At 38.6% G+C, this 22,652-nt stretch overlaps 1 protein-coding gene across 4 annotated transcripts; it reads left to right on the plus strand.

The window, feature by feature from the left end:
• The first annotated feature begins 321 nt into the window (after positions 1 to 321).
• abhd13 (abhydrolase domain containing 13) lies at positions 322 to 22,652 on the plus strand. 4 transcript variants are annotated; one of them, XM_016673106.1, is made up of 2 exons: positions 322 to 402; positions 18,939 to 20,853. In XM_016673106.1, the coding sequence occupies exon 2, from the start codon at positions 18,973 to 18,975 to the stop codon at positions 20,026 to 20,028; it is 1,056 nt and encodes a 351-aa protein (XP_016528592.1). In that variant the 5' UTR covers positions 322 to 402; positions 18,939 to 18,972; the 3' UTR covers positions 20,029 to 20,853. The 4 variants fall into 4 exon arrangements, with proteins under 4 accessions (XP_016528592.1, XP_007555415.1, XP_007555416.1 ...); XM_007555353.2 differs by lacking the exon at positions 322 to 402 and adding an exon at positions 17,397 to 17,619 and having other exon boundaries at positions 18,939 to 22,652; XM_007555354.2 differs by lacking the exon at positions 322 to 402 and adding an exon at positions 17,668 to 17,957 and having other exon boundaries at positions 18,939 to 22,652.

Genomic DNA, 22,652 nt, shown 5'->3' on the forward strand with positions numbered 1-22,652 from the left:
TACCCCCACCTCTTCCCTGACGTCCCCTCTCCGGGCTTGTTCGCTTGTCAGGGGGGCGCGCAAGGGACACCAGCTGTTGCGAGCCTCTCGGTGCTGATGCTGCGCGTCTGCCACCGCTCGATCCGCAGATTCACTTAAAGGAGAGCCAGCAGCCCCCTCGACGCAGGTAGACGGGTTTCTCGGAAAGCCTCGAATCGGTTCTCCCGGTGGCCACTGTCATCTTGGACCTCGGTTAAGTTGCCGCCATGTTCGTCTTGAAACACTTTTTCGGAGAGCTGAGTCTGTTTGCGTCATCTCCATCGTTGTGATAGCTCCATCGTTGCGCAGTGGCGGAGCAGCTTATTACCTGTATGCGAACCACACAAACGCAGAGGCTGGGGGAGAGACCGCAGACACTGAAAGGTGGTAAACGCTGTTTTTTTTTTTTTTTTGGCGCTGTGATATTTAGAGTGGTATTTAACTGTTTTGACATGGCAAGAACTAGCACACACTTATAACGAGATCTTGCTCTTTGGTGCAGGGTACAACGCAAATCCATTCATAACACTGCAGTTAAAAGATTACTTTTGACACATATCCAGACACAGAGGGACATCAGGTACTTTGGGGCAGCATGAGTAAAAACATTTCGTCCTTGACTTGAAAAGTATATGTCAAACTCAGGGTGTCAATATACTGGCCTTGGAAACATATCGGATAAGTGGCGCCACCGTGGGTGGGGGGTATATAGAGGTGGTACCCAACCCTCCAGATTACCTGCTACCTAGCCAAAGAGTCATTTATAATGTGCATACTTGTTATTTAATTTTTTTTTTTTTTGAAATATGAATTTACAACTGTAGAGAACTGTGCTCAAATTATTATTTTGTTTTACTTTTTTTATTTAAACTTTCGACTTCAGTTAATAACTAAAAGAATTATTGAAAAGCATTTTAATTTCAATCAAGAGGCAAATCTCATATAGAAGACTAAATAAAACCAGAGGGGAGAATTTCAAATAATTTATTTGTTTATTTTTGATAAATGTGTATTATTCATACTACTAAAAAAGGCTCAAAGTTATGTGTTATGGCCAATATAATAAGGAGGACTACCATTAAGAGCTTCAGGAGTTACAACACACAGATATATCCAGGAAGAAAGGCTTCATTTGTTGCAAATTGTCATTTGGAGTTGTGTTACGCAAGTCAAAAGACGACATCAGAAGCGCCCTGCCTGGGGTTAATGAGAGAACGGACTGGAATTTGGCTCAGAGGTCAAAAAACCTCTTTTCAGTGAAAAGTCAAATTTCCATTTCATTTGAAAATCAAGGTCCTGTTGTCTGGAAGAAGAGAAAGAAGAGCACAGAATCCAAAATATGTAAGCTTCTGTGTGAGCTTTTCACAGTTAGTGAGGCCAGACAAAGAGAGAATGAGAAAACGGGAAAGAGAATAAGTTTAGGATATCAACGCTTTTCCATTCTTCAATTTATCTAATCACTATATTTCCACACTTTCAACAAAAAAAAAACTCCAGCTTGCATGGAAACCATCTGGTGGAGTCCAACACCACTCCAAAGAATCTTAGATTAGCCAAATATGACTCACAAACTTATTAAAAAATAATAGTTGTACTTGACAAACTTCCAGCACCACTGATATCTCACCTACTACAGTGGAGTTAACCCTCCTGTCTCTAAAAAAATGCAGCTGGATTATTTGCAATATTTTATCCAGCTATATGTTATTTCCCTGAGAATCCGTACATGAAGGAGAGAGGTTTGGGGGGTTTGTCTTCCTTCAGTGGCACACCATCACCACTCCATCAAGGGCAACATCAACAAACAACAGTTGTCTAAAGACATTGACAATATAGAGAACATTTAGCCAACCATGTGTGTCTTTGGACTGTACGACAAAAACAACAAAGAGGAGAAGTAGTCAGGGAAAACAACGCATGCTCATGGAGGAAATGCAAACTCCATGCAGAAATACGACAGCATGGATTTGAACCTGATTTTTTTTTTTTTTTTTTTTTTTGCTTCAAGGCAGCAGCTTGCGTTGTATTATGTTCAAACCAGCTAAAGTTGCTGAAAGAGATCATGTCCACAGCCAAGATGTTACACGGAGGTTCAGCTTGATTGATGTTTTGTGCTTGTGGATGTTTACCGCTAGTGTTCAGAAGTGAAAATAAAGATGCTGCTTTGGACAGCGTTGTTGTGTCACTGCTAAGAAAGCTCCGATGCTCATTCAGCACTCTTTCTCGCACGCATTATGTCACTGCATAAAGCTGTGATTATGCCTCATAGGAATTGATGTCCTACTTTGACAGAAATTGTCTAAATTTTGTCCTTTAACTGCACAATTGCACAGCGAATACTTTGTATTTGACATTTGACCCTGAATGTGACTTTTTTGTGTTTGTGCTGGTATTCAGATCTGTGGATCGGTGGATTTGTCTCACCATTCTCTGTTGGGAAATACAGAGATAGTCTGGATTATCATAAAATAATTTCCATATCTTTTGACTTATATCAGATCCTGACAGTGGCAGCCGCGCACAACATATGGAGAGTTGTCAGCTTTCACACGTACACACACTCGTTCAGTGTTTTCTACCTGTTATGTGTGTGTGAGGGAAACACAAGTTGTGCAACAGCAAGAAAGAGAGAGCGAGCAGAGAGACGGAAAGGGGTGGAGGAAGGGGTGGGGGGGTTGCATCTGTGAGATGAATGCAGATAGCGAGCCCTTAAATCTCGAGCCATCACAAGAACAGTAGAGGCTGGCAGACATGACTCATCCACTATCCATGCAATGTGTGTGTTCTCTCTGATGCGGCATGTGTAGAATTGATTATCTTGTGTCACTGTAGTGCTACACCTATTGTTACATAAAACGATCATTTGCACAATTCACTATACTTTTTTGTAAGCAATGTCTGCATTTGTCTTTACAGAATTCTGTGATTTGTAAAAAAAAAAAAAAAAAAAAAACACCTTTGTAAGTCAGACAAGAATTATGTCAAAAATTAGAAATGATCAAATAAACAGCTTGAGCGTTTTTAGTATCTACTTAGATATTTTTTTATGTAGTTTAAACAATAAAACATACACAATCTGTCTTGATTTTGCAATTCAAACATAAACTGAAACTGATACAGTACTGATGCTTCAGCAAAAAAGACATTTGCATTTCCTTGAGACTTTTAAGCACTTTGATCTTTTCTTTCTTTCATTTTTACTACATTCCCAAAAGCTTTCCAGCTTGGGGGGGGGGAGCGTAGAGGTGGCTGCGAGCCTGGACCCAGTAGTTTCACACAGAAATAGAACAAGAAAAGGGAAGAATCATCTCAGTCTCGACATGTTCACTTTGCAAATTATTCACCTACCTACTAAAATCGTCACGAAAAAGGAAAATCAATGTCATTTTTTTCTTCTCATTCTTCCCTAACCTTATATTTGTCACAGGGCTGTAGAGCTATGTAGTACATAATAATTATCATTGTTCTCAATGGTTTTTTTTTCACTTTCAACACATTTTTATGATTATACTTTTTTGATGTTTAGCCCATTTTTTGGCTGTTTGGAGTCAAAATCAGAAATGGAATATAAATTTGACTAATTGAACAACCCTTACAATTCATTCTATTTTCTCAGCGTTCCCCATTCCTTTCCTACAGCCGCCATCTGAAACATTCCTTTTCAAATCTCCTTGACCCTGATTTGACTGTTTTTTTTCTCTTCTAATTAAAATCTTCAGGCCATCTTTCTTTTCTCCTCCCTCTCTCTCTCTCTCTATCTCTCTCTCTCTCTCTCCTTGTTTGGCCTTCATCAGTCTGGCATGAAGAGGGGGGGGAGGTGGGGAAACACAGCCACATCACTCTCTGATTGGCTGAAAGAGACACACACCCTCCACCCAGGCTCATTGCCCTGCCTTGGATGTTGCAAACTGGCAATGAAAATCTGAAATAAGATCCACTGAAGAATATTGCTTTTATACTGATTTAATTATTTTGATCATCATGTGAGACTAAAACCCTCTCACGGTGATCACACAAGTCTTTTTTATTTATTTTTTTTAATAAGGTCTTGTCATTTAAAGCTGAACATGTCATCATGCTGTCAACAGCGATCCAAAATGGATCCAGTGTTCCTCACTTGCTCCTCTCCTGGTTCTCTAGTTTCGTCCAAATATGTGGATGTTTGTTCTTCCTTCTATTACTGCCTCCAGCTGATTTTTCTCCTTTTTGAGCCGTCTATAATTTGGCTCATGTCGAATTTCAGTCAAGATTTAGATGCAATTTTGCGCATGAACCTCCCCCACTCCCTTTGTGCTGCCTTTCTGCAGACAAGGGGGTTTTACTCTCTCTCTGATCAATTACCACACCGGATTGCCATTAAAATAATAATAATAATAAAACAAAAAAAACGCTCTAAAATCTTTCAGTGGCTCATCATCACAGATTTCCGTTCCCATCAGGATATTGAATTCCTGGCTTATCACATATTCCCACTCTTCTTTCTGGATATCTGTATTCATCCAGACTGCAGCTTCAAAGAAAATACCTGTCAGAAAGGTAACACAGCTTATAAGTGTGTAACCTACAGGATACAAAGACCAGGTCGAAAGCACTTAGTGCGGAACCATCTTTCAACACTATGAGTTTATTATTAATATTTTAAGTTTAATAGTAGATTAAGGGCAATAGAAAATACAAATAGATAGAGTTTGGTTCTAAGACTTCAATTGGTGTAATTTGAATTGGTGAAGATCAGGAATCTACGCAGGTCTTGTGGATCTCCTACTCTGTACTCTATGAATTGCCACTGTAATCCAAATATGAGAGGGGAATAGTGTAAACACTTATTAGTTTTCCTGCAGAATGATCCTCACACAAAAATCTCCTGTTCCTCCTTGTAAAACTATTAAGTTGATCCCTTTATTTTATTTATTTATTTATTTATTTATTTATTTATTTATTTATTTATTTATTTATTTATTTTTATCTTGTTTTTATGTACTTCTACCTGCTCCTCACTTTCAGATTTTTGATTAGATTATTATTCTATAATTATTTTGTAATTCTTTGAGATCGTGCATAATAAAGTACCGTCAGAAACTATTTCTGCATTACTCCACATTGCTGTTCATGTTACTATTTCTCCATTATGTTTTTGTTTTTGTATATGTCACGGCAGATTACAAAGGTTTTTTTTTTTTGTTTGTTTTGTTTTGTTTTGTTTTTCTAGGCAAAGTTTGTTTGAATTGAAATGTATCATTTCTCTTGCTGCATAGAAGGTGGCACCCATCTGGGATTGTTTAACTTTTCACCCCGTTTCATACTCATATCAGCCCCTTTTTGACAGGCATGTTTTATGTGATGCTGTTATCTGTTCATATACTAGACATACGACATGAAAACACTTTACCTTTGGGTGAAATTTCATATCATTCTTTACCAGGCTTCCTTAAATTTAAGTTATTTTGCTAAGTTACCTCAAGTTTACTCTTAAATAAAGGTGCAGAAATGAAATGACATGAAGACAGCTGTAATACGTTTAGCATCCTTTAACTCAGGCAAACATAATTTAACAACAAGGAACACCTTAAAGAACGTTTTTGCCATTCACAGAAGCTTTCACAATGAAGCAAAGCAGATTTGTTTGGTATCTGTACACATTTCAGAAAACATCCTAAACTCGTAGTCAGCCTGAGAGTAAACAACAGAAGGCAGAGTTTACATGAGCTGCAGGGCTAATACTCAGGCTCTGCACTCCAGCTGAGAAAGCTCAGGCCCTCCCAAATTGTTTATGTCACCAAGCCTGTCAACGGCAACTCAAGCTGGACCCGGTGTACCTCTTTTGTTCTCCGTTTCCGAATTCTTTCTCACCTGCTCGCTTTTTCTGTTGAGATTCAATACAGATTAACTTGACTAAAATCAAACCGATTTAAACTAGCTGGTCCTCCTCACCTGCACAGACCTGCTGGCATCGTTTGAATTCAATATCCATTGTGTGCTGTGAGTGTACATAATTTTTTATTAGCTAAATGCGTTGGAGAAAAAAACAAAACAAAAAAAAAACATAGAAGACCTTGGATGAACCATTTATTGTTGCAAAAGCACGGCTAAGCCTCAGTGTGAGCAGCAGATAATGAGCCTGACATCTCTAAATGCATTTCCCTCTCACTAATCTGTGCTGTCAGAAAAAAGCGCAGTCTGATGAAAGAGAGATGTTGTCCCCTGGATCCAACAAAAAAAGTACCAAAAAAAAAAAAAAGGCATATTTCAGCCTTTGAAGAGACAGAAGTGGAGTTAAATCCTGGATAACATGGAATATGAATAGCATTATGAGTTTCTAGAGCAGAAATTATTCCACCTTTAATCTTTCAGGAGTCAAACGCTCAATATTCACGTAACTACCTAGCATATGTTAGGATGACGTTTGGGAAGTGAGCAATTTGTAGCCCATCACTGCTACAATGCAAAGAGAAAGGAAACAACATTGAAATTTCAAAGAGTCAAGATTTGAACCCACGATTCTCTGAGACGACAACTTCACCACTGACAAGGTTTTGTCTTATTCTGTCTTTTTTTTTCATTTTCTTCCTACATTTCTGTAATTAAAACATTTTGAAAAGGAAACATATTTTGTGGAGTTCTAAGACAGGTAATGGGCAAATAAAATCATATTTCAGCAGTCTTGGTTAGAAATGTGGAAGGCTAGGAAAGTAGCTTTTTACAATTCCCGATTGCCGTTGAGTTAAAGTTTCTATTTATCAACCACTGATCATGTCTTATCATGTAGTCACCATTTACCCAGATAATTAGCACAAACAAAAAAATCACAAACAAAATAAATAACAGCATCTGACTACTGTAAATCTTTATTTGTACAGGTTAGCCTCACTGAGACCACAATTAATCTCATTTTCAAGTAGAACCTGTTCACACAAATAACACTAAAACAAAGCTAATGCAACACAAATAAGACAACGGATACCAAAACCACTAAAAGCAACAACAAGTCTCCATTATCTGAGGGTCTTAAAAAGGTGCTTAAAATCTCAGACAGAGCTTCGATTTCAGAGTTTGTGGTCTTGCTGTAGAACGTTCCAGAATAAGGGGGCAGAAAATGCAAAACTCTGATTAGCCAAAGTACTGACATAAAACGTCTGTAACGGAAATATCTGTGCATGGACAAAAATGTCCAGCTGGCCAAAATATACAACATGCACTGATGTGTTGGAGACTTACGTACTGTTATGAAACTCAAGGCACTGTGTCCAACAGTGTCAGACAGCTGGCAGAAGCACAGGAAGGAAACTGGCAGCAGCGAGGTGTTTACTGGCTCTGACAGCAAAAGCAAGTTCTGCTCTTAAAAAGAAATCAATCCTTGATTTTGGTTTAACAGTTGGTAAATATGAAAATTAAAAAAAAAGAGTGTTTCATCAATCATGACGTCAAGGTATTTGCAGTCTGAAATAAATGAATGCATTCAAACATACAAGATCATTGGATAATTTCATTAAATGAGATACTTGCTGGTGTGTTGTTACAGTTAGAAAGCAAAATCCGCTTTCGTTTTTTTCAATTTATTTTCACGTCTGTTGCAACTGAGCACTTTGCTAATTGTGGTGTATGCTAATTCTTAAAGCTGGTGCCTAGTCCAGAGTTTTATATTTATTACAAATCGACACAGTTGTGTTTACATTCAACATAAGACATGACATCAAAATATGCTACGATAGACTTCAAATGCAGCAGATGTGCTGTAATGGATATGATGTCCTTGCCATAATAAAACAGGGTCATCATCATATACCTGTATAACTGCACAAGACACAATTTTTTTTCTTTTTACATTTTATTAGATAGAGAAAGATACAAGAAACATAGATCAAAACAATATAATCCCTGCTTCACAGTGTTTATAGCCACAGCTAATTGGTGACACCCATTCCTAGGAGGATCTTCAACAGTTGGTTTAAATCATATCTATACGCTGAAAAGAAATTAGACAAAAACTTGGCCATGGGGTACATCTGTTTTAATTCATTGAAATGATTCTTTCTTGCTGCTTATGTCAATGCATTTGTCACAATTTACAGCACAGGACATCAAACAAAATTCTAAATTGGTCAACTTAGAGGCCAGTTATATTTAATACCGCATTGCTTGATCAAACACATTGAGGTTCACTAATTTGTTGGAGCCATCTCTTTGTGGTTTCATTATGAAGTATCCAAAATCAGTCCGTAAGTCCCGCACGCAGAACTTGACTGTGTACTATGAAGTTAATCCAACCTTCAGATTGAGGTGTTTTAGAACAGGAACATGTCCAAAATATGCAGAAATCGACCGCTTGTTTGTCTTTACATCTGAGATTCCAATGGGGAGTGGTTACACGCTTTAATATCAAAACCAGAATGTAATCTCCATTGCAGTAATCTAGCCTTCCATGCAGTCCATCTGTTAGTAAACAAAGCTCAGAGTTATTCATTATCTAAAGTCCAGGCTTGCATGATGATTTTCTGTACTGAGCCATTGCTCTGCATCTTCTCTCTCATCATAGTGACTGACTGACCTCAGATGACTTTGCAGAAACACTCTGCAGTCTACGAGCCACGTGCAAATCGAACCCCCTCCACCACCCAACCCCTAGTTGTTGCACTCTCTTCTTCTGATCACAGCATCTGTGTTTCTCTGGGCGATGCAAAATCCTAGGAATTACTCAATTAGCAACAATTGCATATCTTTCTCTCCCTCTCCGCTCCAAATGCCATTACGACAGGGTTAAATGTAAGGGTAGTGTCACTGTAAATTGCATTATCTGCCCATTTGCGGCTCTGCAAATGTGATCTTTGAAATAAGCTTTTGATGTCAGGGACGCTCTGTCATCCTCACACATTTAGTAGTCGCAACTTTACTGTCAATCTGAAGACCATTCCCTTTCCTCACTTGGACATGTCCCCTTCCTTCTCTCCTCACTGCAAGACTGCAAATTTCTACCAAAGACAGAGTAAAGTTCAGCAAAAGGTCAAAAGCGATAAATTCTGTGCCGTCTCTGTCTACTGTGCCTCAGCATAAAACTAGGATTGAAGAACGTTGCCGTGTTTTACCTCCATAAGACAGTTTCAGCCTGATAGGAAAATAAGAAAGAGACAGGTATGCTCGGCTACCTTTTTCTGTCAAGGTGTGAACAATTTCCATAACCATCAAAACCTCCCGTTAACAGTGATTTATGGGACGACATCCATTCTCACTGGCGGCCCCTGTTCTCAACCGAGCTATAATGCATCGCACCACTGTGAATTTCGATTCGAAGGCCGAACTCCGGGTAGCATAAATGATATGCTGAAGTTATGTCTGTAGTTAAATCAATCATCTCAAATGGATTGGTATCATCTGACTTTGAGAGGCCCCATCACAGAGTGGGGCTAATTTATGGGGTCGCAGGGGGGCCATGGCTTTGGCTGCAGTGATGCACTGTAATCAAGATAGGATCCGGAGCACAGTGGCCTGGGAGAGATAAATCAACCAGATGAACTGCTGCTGTATATTGCTGGGTGGTGAACTAGCACATGCACACGCAATATAGGACAAAATCTCAATGACTCACTTAAGCAAACATTGCAAACAGTCATCAGGAAGTGCATGTTCACGCACACACGCATGCACGAAGACCCAGAACGAGCTGCTCTCTGTTAATTCCTGCCATTACCAGTGGCAGTTAAAGGTGTCTCCCCAGTGCAAAGCTGCCTGTGTAAAGTACCTTTTCATTAAGTTCTCATTGTATGGGCCTCTGGGTGGCGGTGGGGGGGGGCTGGTGCTTGGTAGTAAGTACCTGCGATTGTGTGAGTAGGACAGAGGAACATTGTAGAGAAAGGTAATAAGATGAGAGGAGGAGACTGCGATAAACTGAAAGGTTAGCAGAGCCAAAGTTGTTGTTCTGTTTTACTACAGAAGGAAAGGCTAAAAGATAAAGGAAGGTGGATCTCTGACCACAAAACATTTCTTGCTTATCCCTGGATATCACTGAAGTCTAGAATATTTAAACCCAACCATTTTGGAGGCACTTTTCCTCTGAGGCAAATAAAAAAAAACAAAAAGAAAGAAAATGTCAGATGCCACATGCTACCTGCGCTAACACTAAGTGACACGGATATTTGAGAGCAACTTAAAAAAAATCGATAAAGCTCCTGTATCCGAAGCAGTGAAGAAGTTAACCTCCCAGATGACATAAGCTAATGCTAACTGTCTAAATATTAGCCTCACAGACAAGGACACCCCGAGGATGGTGCTCTTTTGGTCTGATCTCTACAGCTCTCCATTTTGACCATGCAGTGCTCCGTCCTGAACATGCTCTGTTAATCAAGTGATGGCTTTAACAGCTTCTAAAGCGAAGCAATAAAACAAACCACAGCACCCCTTCCATTACGCCTCAGTTTAGTCATAAAGGCATTGGAGGTTAATGTAACTCATAATATCACAGGTTATAGTGGAGCCAAACAGAAGTTGACGATTAGACCAGAAAAAGCAGGAACCTGTCTCAACCCACCATTTAAAAATATGTTTTGCATGCACCAAAACCATTTTACCTATTATTTTATAGAGTAATATTTCATTTGTCCCTCAATATTAAAAGTTAATGATGCCAATGGCAAATTGACAGGCAAATGGAATCACACAGTGGCCCGCTAAAGATAAGCAACTATAATACAATAAAATAAAATAATTGCACAACTGAATCAAAAGTATACCCTTCCAAAAAGGATAACACGATTTATTCAAAGTTCTACCTTGGTTATTAATCTTTGAGATACAGAATTTACACTTTTAAATTATATATTATTTAAACATGGGCTGAATTGGCTCCCAGTTGTTGGTTTTGCGCATTTCGTCACATTGTACATAATCATATTTTTTGTTTTGAAATAGAAATACATATTTTTCTTCAGAATATGTTGCAACAGTATCAAACAAATATGTTTGTTGGCATCGATATCGAGTTTTAATACTGTAACAACCCTGCAAGCAAAGTTCACTGCATCTCAAGAACATGAGCCAATAAATTCTTAAATATTTGGATGATTTTTCAAGGCATTTCCTTACATTCTTCATCCATCTGTCATTAAAAGCTTTTTAAATAGTCCAGTGACATTTTTAATGTATCTTAAAACCATTTTACTAAGTGTGTAAAGGAAAGGTAAATGGCAGGGACTTTCCTTTTGCCCCATAAAGCCCTTCTACACAAGTACATGTTTTTTTTTCCCCTTTTCCTTTCCTATCTCTCCACCTTCATCTTCAGGCAATATTCCAGTTTTTTACAGTTGGATAACCTAAAGTCAGCTGACCTTGGACCTGATTCTTGTATAATGAAAACTTTTCAAACTTAAATTGGGTCTTAAGCTCACCATAAAAACAAGAAGACATTTTACACATTTCTGCCCTTCGGTGCTAAACAAACTTGTCACTATGCTTCTCATCTCATCTCCACAAGAGATTTGTATTATATCCATCTCTGTCTTGTAGAGCTCGTTTTTTTCTGAACAGTGCTTCAAAACCCAATTCTAAAATTGGTTAATGCAGAATAGTCGCTTGAGGTGTTCAGTAGAGTGTCCCATCTTTAATCATTTATTTTTTAGTAAATGAACCACAAAAAAGAAAGTCGTTCACATCTTACAAAGAAATATTACCCACTGGAGAGTGGCTTCTTACAATCTGGTGGAAACTAAAGATCCGATTGAGACAATTAAGTGAATTTCTATTTGATAAGGCTGGAGTGACTAAAATATGCCAGTAGATAGCCACCATATGTGTTTTTCAAGCAAGTCACGTATGTCAGCATGGTTTGCTGACACACTGACAAATCATGACATCTTTCTACTACTTTTATGAGTTCCTTCCTTTCTTCTGGTTCACATTGAAAATACACCCAAATTTATCTTTCATTACATTTGCATCTTTAATTGTACAAGAGTACTCAGTTTTGGCTTTTCAGCCCATCTTCAATTTCAGTACATGGACTGTATACCAACACACCCAGACCTTGGAACCCACACTCCTCAGCACAAACACATCTACTTATTAAATGAGAAATGAAAGATGACCTTTCAGTCCTCACCGGATGAAACAGTAACCTTTAATCCGGACCACAACCCTTCCGTTTCTACTGGAGACCAGACTCTACATGTCCTCTGGAATCAGCGGTGTCAGAAGAGATCTTCCAAAGCAACTCAAATAACCACACATTGTCTAACTGACCTTCACAAAGTGACTAAGCTTCCTCTAAATTGAGTGAATTTACTCTTTGAGTGGATAGGGATATCCTTTGTGAACCGTTGTGCCCTAATATCAACCTCATCGTTTTGTACCTTTGACTTTACGTGAATGTGACAGCATTTTTCAAAGAATACGGCTTCAGTACTCTGTGAGTCTTTGCATACGGTTTCACAAATAGTCCAATGGCAGCTGTTGATGCTGAACTTCTGCTATAGTGTTAGTTTATGGCTGTGCCTCTGTTAAATGGAGAATGTGCATTGTAAAGGTGGACGTTTGTAGTTTTCTTCCCAAGATGAAGAGTTCCATGCAAGTCGACAAACGAAGCATGGTACGGTAACTGAGGTTAAGACTGAGTCTAATGATAGGTGGTGGTTAGTGAGTGCTGGAAAATACATATTATCTCAATTGCTGCACTTAAGTGCAAATGTGAGGTAATTGCACTTTTCGGTTCCAAACAATACTGATTTCTATAAACACTAAAACATCAAACATGGATTACTAATTACTAGAGGTATGTGTCCTACCTAACCTTACCTATGCAGGAGATTTACTTTAAAACATGTAACTTGTTTATTTTATTAATACTTTACACTTCCGATGTATGATTATGCATCTAAATTAACTACATCTAAGCATGAAGAAATGAAGCTCGCCTGTGTAATACCAAGTACTAAAATAGTGAGTATGTGTGCTACTTATTATGAATCTGATTTTTGATGCACTTGCTGTCCATCTTGTACGTTATGTGATTTGTTAATAAAAGTTGCGTAACCTTTCCTGGTTTGTGGTTTATGTTCTGAACTATACTCATTTCAGCAATGGAAAAAAAGAAAAAAAAAGTATATATATATGTGTGTGTGTGTGTGTGTGTGTGTGTGTGTGTGGGTGTGTGTGTGTGTGTGTGTGCAACAATGAATATAGCATACTAATTAATTGCATGAAATATTTACAGCAAGGGAATTAGAAGAGATGCCACAGTTTAGAGATTTGAGTGCTTGAGTTCAAAAGGACTATTAGTAACCTCAGAGGTTTTAGCACACAGTTGCTAGATCAGTTGGGGCCAAACCAGCAACTGACTTTGCTTTCAATCTTCATGCAAAGTTAGATAAAATGTCTCCTGACAAAAGCTTTCTGCCAAATTTACAGCCCTTAAATAGGCAGCTGTTTTTGATTACTGGCAGGAAAGGATAAAAAGTGCACATAAAATACCAGAAGATGGATAATGACCAGTTTAACATTATCCATACTGTAAAGATGCTTAAGATGTGATTACTTTCATTAAAATGGCCTAATTTTCTCAGAATACATGAATTTTCTGCATGTAAAGCAACCAGGTGTCTATTATAAGTCTCCCATCTTTACACAAAAGCCTCATGTTACAGTCCGATCCAATTAGTATGCCCAGTTCCCATGTAATTACCCTGGATATCGCAAGATGATTGCCATATTTCACGCAGGATAAACATATGAAGACACAAAACTGTAGGACGGCCAATTAAAGTGATAGATATCATCATAGATGCAACAGAAGGCTTACTGCAAGGGAAATGGGGGAAATGTAGCCTTTAATAAACATTTACTTCCTCTGCCATAGCACTGCTGCCTAATTGCTGCTTTAGACATCCAGCGATTTCCAGTTAATTTATTCCTGGCAGTCACACTGTGTAGGTCATGCTTCGCATGGACATAGTGCCAAGTAAGGGTAGCTTCCTTTCGCTCTACCTTTAATACACATTGCTAAAAAAAAATGTGAACTCCAAATTAAGGTTGTCTTTAACTATATTACAATAAATTCTCAACGAGTTAAGAGGAAATGTCTTCAGAGTTAAAGTGGAAAATAATGTAATGGCAACAGTTGCAGTCTCTTAAGTGTTTTGTTTAAAGTAAGTTGCCACAGCGTACCCGTCCTTTCTGACTCAGATCAATGCTTTGTCTCCAAGGTGACAAGATATCTGAATTGTAGCCATAGATACTAACATCACCTTTGGTATGACATTGTATTCACATTCTACTGGTCATAATAATGACTTATTTCAGATAACCATAACCAGAACAAAAAAAAAGGGGCAACGACTGCAAGAATGATAAACAGCAATAACGTCACTGCATCGGTCATAAAACACTTGTGACAAAACTGAAACATCAGCGCTCCAGCAGTAGTTCAGGTTCAACCTTTAACATAATCAAAGGGAGACATGGCTGCCTTTTGGAATGTCTACTTCGTCCCTGGGTGGCCACTGGTAGCACGCTGTGAGGTGAATGATAAGTATTTCCGTCAGCCTGGTGGTAGCATATTCCCTGCCAGGTCATCACAATGACTCCCCGTCATATAGCTGCTCTGACGCTGTGTTATTGAGCTAAAGCCCTCCAGCTGTTTGGTGCTATATTTCAAGTAATTGAGCCATGGGATCTGGAGTGAAGTCACAGAGAGGGGTTGTGTGGAAGATTGTCGGTGTGTACGTGTGTGCGTAATAGATGTTTTGACTGCCATGTCAAAGGTAATTGAGTCATAGGTAAGAAAGAGTGAAGTTGCCAGCTGTCAGTCTCTTATAAACCAAATCCATCAGAATGCAGCACAGCCTATAATTCAAAGAGACAAGTATGAGTATGTGTGTGTGTGTGTGTGTGTGTGTGGATACATGTTGCACTATACAGTTTACTGCATTTATATGAATAAAAAAAAATGCTCCTTACTGCGCAAGGCTACTGGCTACAAAATGATGCCATAGCTCAATAGCAGATTTTTGTATTTAACTTCTAATCTAAATAGCACATATGTTTGCATTCCAAAATGGCAAAGTAAGGTTAAATCCTATTTTACCCCTGTCCCTCACTTTTAGCTCTTAATCCTGTGTTTCCATTCTAATTGCAACTGTGATGTAGAGGCAAAGCAAAGAGGAAGGAACTATCTATTAAAATTAAAGTTAAATTTGAAAAAAAAATTAAAGAATTAGAAGAAATGTGGGAGCATGATCTGCAAGTATTTTCTAAAATTAAATATTTTCTAGGTTAATACATTTTTAATAGTACAATAGTGTGTAGTTTTTAAACTCACCAGGCACTTTTTTAGGTGTCCATGTTCCCGTGCTTGTTAACTCGGTTGGGGAATCAGCCAATCACAGCAACATGTGATAAAGACAACTTGGTGAAGCTTAAACCCAAGCATCTGAAAGGGAAAGAAATGGTATTAATGTGACTTTTGAATCCAGCATGATCGTTGGTGCCAGACTGGCAGATCTGATTACTTGGAAAAACAGCTGATCTGGAATTTTCACACTCAGTCATCTCTTGAATTTACAGGGAATGAAAAAAAAGGAAAACAAAGAGAAAATGCCCAGTGAGCAGCAGCTGTGTGGACAAAAGTGTCCTGTTGATGGCAAAGATTAGAGCAGAATAGACAGAAACTAGTTCAGTGGTAATTCATCACTTGTTACAAGCAAGGTATTTGGAATAACATCTGATAGCATCACACCTAATGTCCATCTCCTTCTGACCACAGTGGATTTCTTGCCTACTTCCAGCCATGGGCACTAACACAATCCTGTACAATCACTGTCCAGATAAGACAGTCTGGACAGCCCTTCTCCTCTTTGGCCTGTAGAATATGGCACCCATGATTTTTTTTTATTATTATTATTATTTGAAATGTGGACTTGTCAGACCACAGGACACTTTTCCATTTTGTGTCAGTCGATCTCAGATGAACTTGGGCCCAGAGAAGCCAACAGCATTTCTGGGTGTTGTTGATACATGGCTTTCACTTTTCATTGAGGAGTTCTGACTTGCACTTGATGTAGCAATGTTCACTGACAATGGTGACACTGCAGTGACTCCCGAGGGATCGAAGGTCAGGGCATTCAATGTTGATTTTTGGCCTTGTCGCTTACTTGCAAAGATTTCTCCAGATTCTCTGAATATTTTGATGCTAATATGGACTGAAGACGATGAAATCCCTAAATTATTTAAAATTGGACATTGGGAAATGTTGTTTTTAAACTTTTGGACTATTTGCTCACACTGTTGTTCACAAAGTGACAAAACTTACCCCATCCTCCCCAGAACATATTGCAGGCATCAAATTCAAAAATAAATTTGAAGAACTAGAAATTGTAAAAAGGTGACCCGCCAGTGTTGTTACTCTGTATATAGTATATAATCCACTGCGTCATATGTGTGATTACACTTCAAGAAATATCTGAAAATGATGCATATCTCACTTGCAGTTAGTGATTCATAGGTTGCTTTCACGTGTTTACATTTCCCCTCCCAGATGTGAATGCACAAACTAGAAGCTTCACAATGATAAAACTACATATAACGTTTGTTGCAAATTTTGGCCTAACCATGGTTACGATGTTGTCCTCCGTGTCACTGTAGAACTAAATCAAGAAAACTTGGCTGATTAGCCAACAGCTGTGCTAATTTATGAAATCAGTCTGACTACTTCAAGGTGACACAATGTGTTACGATGCAAATCACAACAAAACCAAGGAGCAGCCTAAGAAGTGGGAAAAACTTCAATAAACCCGCCTTAGCTGTTTTTGTCATATTTGTGTAAACACAGCGTACTCTTCAGACAAGAATACAACAGAATAGATTCATTTTTACTGTGTCTGCAGCAACATGTAAAGGGAAACACACGAAATATAGATAACTGGAAAAGTAATGGCAACTGAAACGTGAAAATGTGCAGCACTGACAAAATATAAGTGGAAAACTGTACAAGCAGGAATAAATTATAAATGGATGGGGTATCCTAAACAAACTATGCAGTTATAATTATGGCTATGTAGGAAAATGATCTGTGAAAGATCTGTACAAGGAATATGTAGAACACACACAATGTGGAAGTATACAATCAAAAGGAATCGAAACATGGACGGACGGATGGACAGACAGAGATAGAAATATTCGAAATCCATATTCTCTCCAAGAGCGACATCTGGTGGATAAAGTTTGAGAAGTACAGACAGACAGAAGTACACATATTGTTAATTGCATGCTTTTATTTCTTCAACATTTTTCTAAACTCCACCATTTAATATTGTGTTATATCAGTTTTTGTCAAGGTTGTCATCTGCGATAACGCCAATTATGCATTTCTAAATGGAAACCGATCACATATCTTCCGGAACACCTTTACGGACTGAATTTCATACACGGAACTGAATAGGGGTTGCGCCAGTAATGCTAACCTGTGTAGCTATCTCTACCGGTAGTAGGTGTCATTCAGTTGTCTTTCTGCATTAATTATAAACTCGTGAACCGATCTAAAGCTGAATGACAGTTACTTCGCCGTCTTTGTGTCGTTATTTTGTAATCAATCCATCCAGCTGAGACGCTAAAAATGAGAGAAGGGTGAGTAGCTGGCTACTTAGTCCACCCTTTGATGACAGCTAGGTAGCTAGCTTCAAAAGCTACATCCAGCCGTGCTAACAGCCAGTGGCTGCCAAAGATAGCTTAGTTGGTTAGCATTCTTGGCACTCAGCTAACTCGTCTGCATTTATGGTTACATTTCTGACGGGGTTTAGTTCACATTTACTGGAAGTATCTTCTTTATCGATTTGGGAGTTCCTTGTGAAAGACTAGAAACACGACTTACAATGAGTTAGGTTGCCGTTTGACGTTATGTGCATAGCGGCACAGCTACCTCTGAAGACATCCAACCGCAGTATGCCTTCATCACGGTTTCCCAGGTTAACAGTAGCTTGTACAATTTCTTCATTGTGGGTGGGGCTCAGTCATTTTTCGTTCTTGTATTGTTATTATGTCTCAGAATGCTGATGTTATATTTTGTCAAAATGGCCGAGTGTTAAATTGCTTAAATGCCACATTTTTTATTTAAAAAAATTATCTCATACAGGGACTCTCCCTGTAATAGATAAGGAGTTGTAGTTTGCTCTGTAACATTTCTCAATCCAATAAGCATCATATTAATTTTATCATTACGTTATTTATTGTATGTTATGTTTGTTTCCTATGGATTGGCAAACATTTAAACATATTACACCAAGACAGATGTAGATTTAACATAATACATCAGTCCTCTATGTTTGTAGTGATATTATACAAAATGTGCCCTTTGGTTTTTCTTGTTTGTTTTTTATGACTCCCTGATGTTATTTTTAGGTGCCTGTTTCTTTCATATTTGATTAAATTTCAGTTTGATAAGCATCCAAGTTTTTTTTGTTGTTGTTTTTTTTGTTTTTTTTAGGTTATTAATTTGACCTAATTTCCCATGTATGTTATTTTAGGTTGCACAACACCATGTGCAATTATGATACTGATTATGCGTAGCTCACATTTTATGTTTTCCTGTCCTTTTTCTTCATAATATCCAGATACTGTTTGTGATATGGCACATCATGCAGCTCTTATTTTATTATTTTTAGATTTTAAGTTTTAAAGGTGTTCTCTAAGGTTTAATATTTTTGAGTGTAATTCTGATCTTAAAATTATATTTAATATTTTGAGAAAACATTACGTAAGTACATTTATGTGTTTCTTTTCAAATTTATCTTACCAGAAATAATAAGCATATCCATTGCCATGCCTATTACTTTATATGCAATATTTTTTTGAAAGAGAAATTGTGTGTTTTTTGCATTTTTGGTCTTTACAGATTTCAACAATTGTTTTTCCCTCTTCTGATTCTCATGGACTTTTTCTATTTGCAGATTGTGTATTTTCTGACCCAGCTCGTGTGCGGCCATGGAGAAGCCCTGGAGACTGTGGGGGGCAATGGAGCGGTGCACCCTGACTCTAGTATCCTGGTCCTGGGGTGCCTGCCGAGTTTCACTTTTGGCTCTCATCCTCACTTTCCACCTGTATGGAGGTTTTTTCCTCCTCGCTCTCATCCTCGCATCTGTAGCCGGCATCCTCTACAAATTTCAGGATGTTCTTCTCTACTTTCCCGACCAACCTTCCTCCTCTCGCCTGTATGTTCCCATGCCAGCAGGAATCCTGCACGAGAATGTGTATATTCGCACCAAGGACGGTGTGAAGCTCAACCTCATCCTCCTTCGTTACACAGGAGGAGATTCTGCTTCTGGCGTCACATCCACCAATCAGAGCAGCCCCACTTCCTCTGCTCCTCCTACAATCCTTTATTTCCACGGCAACGCAGGTAATATTGGTCACAGAGTGCCAAACGCACTTCTAATGCTGATCAATCTGAAAGCAAATGTGGTGCTGGTGGATTACCGTGGCTACGGAAAAAGCGAGGGAGAGCCATGTGAAGATGGGCTGTACCTGGATGCCGAAGCAACCTTGGACTATGTCATGACACGCCCCGACCTGGACAAAACAAAAGTGGTACTCTTTGGTCGCTCATTAGGAGGCGCTGTAGCTGTGCGTCTTGCGTCAGTGAACCCTCACCGCATAGCGGCCATCATCGTTGAAAACACCTTTCTCAGCATCCCTCACATGGCTGCAACTCTCTTCTCGTTCTTGCCAATGCGCCTGCTGCCCTTCTGGTGCTATAAGAATCAGTTCCTGTCCTACAGACAGGTGGCGCTGTGCCGCATGCCTTCGCTGTTTGTGTCGGGTCTGTCGGACCAACTCATCCCACCGGTTATGATGAAACAACTGTACGAGCTGTCCCTTGCACGGACTAAGCGGCTGGCCATCTTTCCAGAGGGCACGCACAACGACACGTGGCAGTGTCAGGGCTACTTTGATGCTTTGGAGCAGTTCATGAAAGACCTGCTGAAGAGCCACGCCCACGAGGAGAGTGCTCAGGCCTCAGCCAGCGTCACCATCATCTGACGGCGGGTTAGGGGGTGAAGAGCTGATTTAAGAAACTTCATTGGTTTTTGGAGTGAATGTACATTTTATGCTTTTGTTTGGGTTTTTTATTTTTTTTTATTTCACTCTTTCTACTTTTCTGTAAATTTGATATGCTAAAAATATTTTCACTATTTCAAGAGTCAAGGAGATTGTAATATCTTCTTGGGTTTTCTTGTGCTTCACATATGAATGGATGTGTCTATGACCTTTCTATGAATGGAGCCGGAGCGTAGTTGCTAACGTCACAAGATGTGCTGAAACCACAGAAGAATCTGATGGTGTGTTCTTTTGAATTTACCAGAAATCATCTGATCTAGTTTTAAAAGAAGTTTGACTGTAAAAGGCCCCGTGGCGTTCCTGTGAAAATTGATCAAGACACAATTGACACGTCCGTGTCTAATTTTGTAAATTAGAGTGGTGTGTAGAGATGTACTGTAAATATCTTTGTTAATACACAGAACCTTTCAGCTCAGATTTAACCAAATCTTCCTTTGTGTGGGTTCTTACATTTTACAAGGAATACATTGAGGAATATAATGATGTGTCCCCAGCCCCCCTTAGTGTCATGTACACATGCGGCAGCTTGGCATTTCACAACGTTCTCACGATAAATATTTATATGCACCTTCAAATTTGGCCTTCCACATTAACATAAAGAGAAGCTGCTGCATATTTATCAATAGCTCACACCGAAGAAATGGTGAGAAATATAAGGTGACTTGCTGAGAGCCTATATCCTGTCAAACTACTTCTTTGTTAGAGATAGGAAGCTGCTGCTTTCTCAAGGATTAGACACTTTCAAAATACAGATCCATCTGAATGAGCTGGAACCCTGTCAAAAAGTATGGTTGTTCCTTAAATTTAAATGAAAAAAGTAATACCATTTGTCAATTATTTTAAAAGTGTTTATGTTAATTTAGATGCTTAAGGCTTACACATAATTTAAACTTTAAAATTGACTTTCTTTACCTAATAAAAATAAAAGGTTACAGCAGGTTCAATAAAAAAAGCTAGAAATCTGTATCTCCATGAAACTTGTGAGCAAAAGAAAGCATACAGTGCTCTAAAAGTTCCAGTTAGATGTCATAAAACACTATGAACAAAACTCAGCAGATGACATGGCCCCGTAAACCATCAACAACCGTGGAAACTTCACACTGAACCTCTAGCAACTTGGATTCTGTATCTTTCCAAAATCCATCCTGACTATGATCATTTTGAAATGAAATGCAAAATTAACTTCTTTTTTTTCTGTGGGAAAAGGCCTTTCCCATTCACCTGAAAACCAGGCCCCTCTGTTTTCACCTCAGCCCAGGTAAGGTGCTTCTGGCGTTATCTGGTTTAGAAGTGACTTAACACAACCAATGAAACACTTATGAAACAGGTCTTGGATGCATCTATGTGGTTCCTCTGGAGACCCTGAATTGAAATGCAGTCCTCACTTTCTGAACATTTTTTTCCTTCCTCTCAACTATTAGTTTATATTCTCTTATGCATATAAGCTAACATTGAAAAGCTTTTTTTTGTTAATGACCCTTTGTGGCCTACCAGAAATGGGTCAAAACTGCCTACTGGACTACAGTCAACTCAGCAGTCATCCCTATATTTCATATGTCTTCTGTGTTCTATGTTAAACTGCTTGTATGCAGTTTAACATATTTCTGAGATTTAAATTTGGGGGTTAAATTGTTTTAAGCTATAATGATTCAATATCACTCAGTTTTAATTAATATATAAATGAGTTAAACTTTCTTTAAGTTGAATTACTGAAATAAATTAATTTCCTGAAAATATTCAAATGTACCAAGATTCACTCTAGCCAACAGGGGAACTCTCAAAATGAGTTTTAGTCATTACTAAGCAACTAACATTGATATGCTTGGTGCAAAGTGGCAATACTCAGAGAAAACTGGTTGCTATGGTAATCAGCTTGGCTCACGTGGAGAATCTATTTTCGATGATTCAGGACAAAATTTCTGCATTTTATTTCCAAGATGTGGTAATGTGAATAAATGAGTCATTAATAATAAGCAGGAAAGAAACAACCTAACAAGAAAACACTGTAGATTATTGGTGAACTGCAACGAATCCTAAGAACTACATTTTTGTGAACTCCAAAGGCACATGTTCGTTTCAGTTTGTCCTACATGTTTTATGCACCGGCCAGTTCAACTGGGGATTTCCAGTAATTGGTCAGCGCTTGTTCCTTCCCCTTTAAAACATACAATGTATGCTGGTGTGTGTGTTGCATTACAGTAGGGGGGGGAATCTGTTAGCCCCTGAAACACTGGGAATAAAGTGTGAGCGTTTTTAGTCTAATGTGATTATTTATGAGCTATTATCCTTTGCATTTTAATTGTTAATTGAAGGATCCTGTCTCCCTGTGCTTCTATAGCAAAACGGCTTTTCTCTCTTAGGGAGGGCTTTTAATGAGCTAATTAACCTTTCCTGCATGTCTTCCACAGGATGGGGCTAAAACCTGAAGATTAAAATCCTATTATCCACTCTTGCTTTCTGAATGCAGCACACTGCACAGCAGTGGTTTGAAAGCCATTTGAATATATTCAGTAGGTCTCAGGCATATTAGATCAAAAAAAAAAAGA

Source organism: Poecilia formosa, unplaced genomic scaffold, assembly GCF_000485575.1.
Source record: "Poecilia formosa unplaced genomic scaffold, Poecilia_formosa-5.1.2 Scaffold70, whole genome shotgun sequence".
Classification (NCBI taxonomy): domain Eukaryota; kingdom Metazoa; phylum Chordata; class Actinopteri; order Cyprinodontiformes; family Poeciliidae; genus Poecilia; species Poecilia formosa.

What these genes read in the sequence shown, in the direction of transcription:
- abhd13 (XM_016673106.1), top strand. Translation starts at nt 18,973, where the DNA reads ATGGAGAAGCCCTGGAGACTGTGGGGGGCAATGGAGCGGTGCACCCTG.